The 5,000-nt window shown below is 58.6% G+C and overlaps 1 protein-coding gene across 1 annotated transcript in view; it reads left to right on the top strand.

Annotated features, from left to right (window-relative positions):
* paxbp1 (PAX3 and PAX7 binding protein 1) overlaps positions 1-5,000 on the top strand; it is a 53,338-nt gene that overhangs the window by 45,687 nt on the left and 2,651 nt on the right. The window contains exons 16-17 of the mRNA XM_045690258.2: positions 1,430-1,576; positions 1,959-2,113. Of these exons, the coding sequence (XP_045546214.2) occupies positions 1,430-1,576; positions 1,959-2,113 (302 nt within the window). The remainder of the gene's footprint in view (positions 1-1,429; positions 1,577-1,958; positions 2,114-5,000) is intronic.

The following is a 5,000-nucleotide window of genomic DNA, read 5'->3' as shown; positions in this document are numbered from 1 at the left end:
CAGTTGTTGAGTCTCTGTGGTGTGTCATCTGCCTTGTCTCTAAAACTAAGAACATTGTATTTGGTCCAAATCATTCCTTAGGTTCTGGACCTCAGCTGAATCTGGTAATGAATGGTGAGGCTGTTGAGGAGACTAAATTACTTGGCGTTACCTTAGATTGTAAACTGTCATGGTCAAAACATATAGATTCAGTGGTTATAAACACAGGGAGAGGTCTGTCTGTAATGAAGAGATTCTCTGCTTTGTTGAATTAGTCTGCTTTTGCAACAGCTAATAGGGATCCTAATAAAATACCAAATATAGCCTCAAAACATTAAATATATTTATTTATTGCGTGACGGCATGAAGAAAAAAATCTATAGTACAACCAAATTATAGGCTGATGCCACGAACTGGAAAACTTACTGGTACCAGTACCAGCAGGGGAAAATGTTAGTTGGGAGCCCTGATAGTGGTCATGCTGTAATTCACAGAAATATCAGTTTGTCTTGGTTTTTATACATACTGTATTATAGATATTGACTCTCTCCCCCCCTCTAGTTGCTAGGTAACAGATATTGACTCTCTCTCCCTCCTCTAGTTGCTAGGTAACATATATTGACTCTCTCTCCCTCCTCTAGTTGCTAGGTAACATATATTGACTCTCTCCCCCCCTCTAGTTGCTAGGTAACAGATATTGACTCACCCCCTCTAGTTGCTAGGTAACAGATATTGTCCCCCCCCCCTCTAGTTGCTAGGTAACAGATATTGACTCTCTCTCCCTCCTCTAGTTGCTAGGTAACATATATTGACTCTCTCCCCCCCTCTAGTTGCTAGGTAACAGATATTGACTCACCCCCTCTAGTTGCTAGGTAACAGATATTGTCCCCCCCCCCCTCTAGTTGCTAGGTAACAGATATTGACTCTCTCTCCCTCCTCTAGTTGCTAGGTAACATATATTGACTCTCTCTCCCTCCTAGTTGCTAGGTAACATATATTGACTCTCTCCCCCCCTCTAGTTGCTAGGTAACAGATATTGACTCACCCCCTCTAGTTGCTAGGTAACAGATATTGTCTCCCCCCCTCTAGTTGCTAGGTAACAGATATTGACTCCCCTCCTCTAGTTGCTAGGTAACAGATATTGACTCACCCCCTCCAGTTGCTAGGTAACATATATTGACTCTCTCTCCCTCCTCTAGTTGCTAGGTAACAGATATTGACTCCCCCTCGGCTGGCGTACCCCCCCCCCCGTTGCTAGGTAACAGATATTAACTCTCTCTCCCCTCCGTGCGGCAGTTGCTCCCCCCCAGGCTAGGACAGATATTGCCCCCCCCGGCAGGCGTCCCCTCCCTCCTCCAGTTGCTAGGTAACAGATATTGACTCCCCTCCTCTAGTTGCTAGGTAACAGATATTGACCCCCCCCAGGCTGGCGTCTCTCCCCCTCCTCCAGTTGCTAGGTAACATCCTCCAGTGGAGTGGTGTATTGTCTGGATCCACAGTGAGAGAGTTGGCTCTGGACTCCACCCTGAACAGATACATCCTGTCAGCCCTACAGAACGCTGAGGCTGGGGCAGACAGCGTACTGAAGAGTCAGAGGGTATACACACACACACACACACACACACACCCCGTTCCTGGGGAATCCTACCTCTACCATGTCCATGTTTTAAGATTGACTTTAGTTCAACATGTTTTCTGTTGGTCTGTCTGTGTTTCTGTTGGTCTGTCTGTGTTCTGTGGCTGTCTGGTCGGGTCTGTCGTGTTTCTGTTGGTCTGTCTGTGTTTCTGTTGGTCGGCGGCTGGGCTGTCTGTGTCGTGGCTGTCTGGTCGGGCGGTCGGCTGTGGCTGTCGTGTCGTGGTCGGGCTGGCGCTGGGCTGTGGCGGCTGGCTGTCTGTGGGGCTGGGCTGGCTGCGGCTGTTGGGCTGGCGGCGTTCCGGGTGTGTGTGTTGGTGTGTGTGTGTGTGTGTGTGTGTGCTAGGTGGTGGAGTGTTTCCCAACCCAGTGGTTTGTAGGGTTGAAAGGTCAGCAGACCCTGCCTCAGCTGGAGCCCTTCTGTCGTTACCTCACCCACCTGGCCGCTGCTCTGCTGAGAGGTTCTCTGGGGGGGTCCGACGTCGACAAGAGGAATGCCAAGTACGTTATTACCTGTTATAAAGGCTTTTAAAGAGGTTATAGACACATTATGGATGCTATATACCAACACCACTGGCCAGCTCCCTGCACCACTGGCCAGCTCCCTGCACCACTGGCCAGCTCCCTGCACCACTGGCCAGCTCCCTGCACCACTGGCCAGCTCCCTGCACCACTGGCCAGCTCCCTGCACCACTGGCCAGCTCCCTACACCTCTGGCCAGCTCCCTGCACCACTGGCCAGCTCCCTGCACCACTGGCCAGCTCCCTACACCACTGGCCAGCTCCCTACACCACTGGCCAGCTCCCTACACCACTGGCCAGCTCCCTGCACCACTGGCCAGCTCCCTGCACCACTGGCCAGCTCCCTGCACCACTGGCCAGCTCCCTGCACCACTGGCCAGCTCCCTGCACCACTGGCCAGCTCCCTACACCACTGGCCAGCTCCCTACACCACTGGCCAGCTCCCTACGCCACTGGCCAGCTCCCTACGCCAGCTCCCTACACCACTGGCCAGCTCCCAGCACCACTGGCCAGCTCCCTGCGCCACTGGCCAGCTCCCTGCGCCTCTGGCCAGCTCCCTACGCGTCTGGCCAGCTCCCTACGCGTCTGGCCAGCTCCCTACGCCCCTGGCCAGCTCCCTGCACCACTGGCCAGCTCCCTGCACCACTGGCCAGCTCCCTGCACCACTGGCCAGCTCCCTGCACCACTGGCCAGCTCCCTACACCTCTGGCCAGCTCCCTGCACCACTGGCCAGCTCCCTACACCACTGGCCAGCTCCCTACGCCACTGGCCAGCTCCCTATGCCAGCTCCCTACACCACTGGCCAGCTCCAGCACCACTGGCCAGCTCCCTGCGCCACTGGCCAGCTCCCTACACCTCTGGCCAGCTCCCTACGCGTCTGGCCAGCTCCCTACGCCCCTGGCCAGCTCCCTACGCCACTGGCCAGCTCCCTACGCCACTGGCCAGCTCCCTACGCCAGCTCCCTGCGCCACTGGCCAGCTCCCTGCGCCTCTGGCCAGCTCCCTACGCGTCTGGCCAGCTCCCTACGCGTCTGGCCAGCTCCCTACGCCCCTGGCCAGCTCCCTGCACCACTGGCCAGCTCCCTGCACCACTGGCCAGCTCCCTGCACCACTGGCCAGCTCCCTGCACCACTGGCCAGCTCCCTACACCTCTGGCCAGCTCCCTGCACCACTGGCCAGCTCCCTACACCACTGGCCAGCTCCCTACGCCACTGGCCAGCTCCCTATGCCAGCTCCCTACACCACTGGCCAGCTCCAGCACCACTGGCCAGCTCCCTGCGCCACTGGCCAGCTCCCTACACCTCTGGCCAGCTCCCTACGCGTCTGGCCAGCTCCCTACGCCCCTGGCCAGCTCCCTACGCCCCTGGCCAGCTCCCTACGCCCCTGGCCAGCTCCCTACGCCCCTGGCCAGCTCCCTACGCCACTGGCCAGCTCCCTGCGCCTCTGGCCAGCTCCCTACGCCTCTGGCCAGCTCCCTACGCCTCTGGCCAGCTCCCTACGCCACTGGCCAGCTCCCTACGCCACTGGCCAGCTCCCTACGCCTCTGGCCAGCTCCCTACGCCTCTGGCCAGCTCCCTACGCCACTGGCCAGCTCCCTACGCCACTGGCCAGCTCCCTACGCCTCTGGCCAGCTCCCTGCACCACTGGCCAGCTCCCTACACCTCTGGCCAGCTCCCTACGCCTCTGGCCAGCTCCCTACGCCTCTGGCCAGCTCCCTACGCCTCTGGCCAGCTCCCTACGCCTCTGGCCAGCTCCCTACGCCTCTGGCCAGCTCCCTGCACCACTGGCCAGCTCCCTGCACCACTGGCCAGCTCCCTACACCTCTGGCCAGCTCCCTACACCACTGGCCAGCTCCCTACACCTCTGGCCAGCTCCCTATGCCAGCTCCCTACACCACTGGCCAGCTCCCTACACCACTGGCCAGCTCCCTGCGCCACTGGCCAGCTCCCTACGCCACTGGCCAGCTCCCTACGCCTCTGGCCAGCTCCCTACGCCACTGGCCAGCTCCCTACGCCTCTGGCCAGCTCCCTACGCCACTGGCCAGCTCCCTACGCCTCTGGCCAGCTCCCTACGCCTCTGGCCAGCTCCCTGCACCACTGGCCAGCTCCCTACACCTCTGGCCAGCTCCCTGCACCTCTGGCCAGCTCCCTACACCTCTGGCCAGCTCCCTACACCACTGGCCAGCTCCCTACACCTCTGGCCAGCTCCCTACACCTCTGGCCAGCTCCCTGCAACACTGGCCAGCTCCCTACACCTCTGGCCAGCTCCCTACGCCACTGGCCAGCTCCCTACGCCACTGGCCAGCTCCCTACACCTCTGGCCAGCTCCCTACACCTCTGGCCAGCTCCCTACGTAGATGTTTAATAGACTAGTTATAACTCTCTCTCTGTCTCTCTCCCTGTCTCTCTCTGTCTCCCTGTCTCTCTCTGTCTCTCTGTCTCCCTGTCTCTCTCTGTCTCCCTGTCTCTCTCTGTCTCCCTGTCTCTCTCTGTCTCCCTGTCTCTCTCTGTCTCCCTATCTCTCTCTGTCTCCCTGTCTCTCTCTCTGTCTCCCTGTCTCTCTCTGTCTCCCTATCTCTCTCTGTCTCCCTGTCTCTCTCTCTGTCTCCCTGTCTCTCTCTGTCTCCCTGTCTCTCTCTGTCTCCCTGTCTCTCTCTGTCTCCCTGTCTCTCTCTGTCTCCCTGTCTCTCTCTGTCTCCCTGTCTCTCTCTGTCTCCCTGTCTCTCTCTGTCTCCCTGTCTCTCTCTGTCTCCCTGTCTCTCTCTGTCTCCCTGTCTCCCTGTCTCTCTCTCTGTCTCTCTGTCTCTCTCTCTGTCTCCCTGTCTCTCTCTCTGTCTCCCTGTCTCTCTCTCTGTCTCCCTGTCTCTCT

The sequence above is a fragment of the Salmo salar genome, chromosome 11, assembly GCF_965601325.2.
Source record: "Salmo salar chromosome 11, fSalSal1, whole genome shotgun sequence".
Classification (NCBI taxonomy): Eukaryota; Metazoa; Chordata; class Actinopteri; order Salmoniformes; family Salmonidae; genus Salmo; species Salmo salar.
The sequence above is the reverse complement of the archived record's forward strand: the minus strand, read 5'-3'. Positions and strand labels throughout refer to the sequence as shown.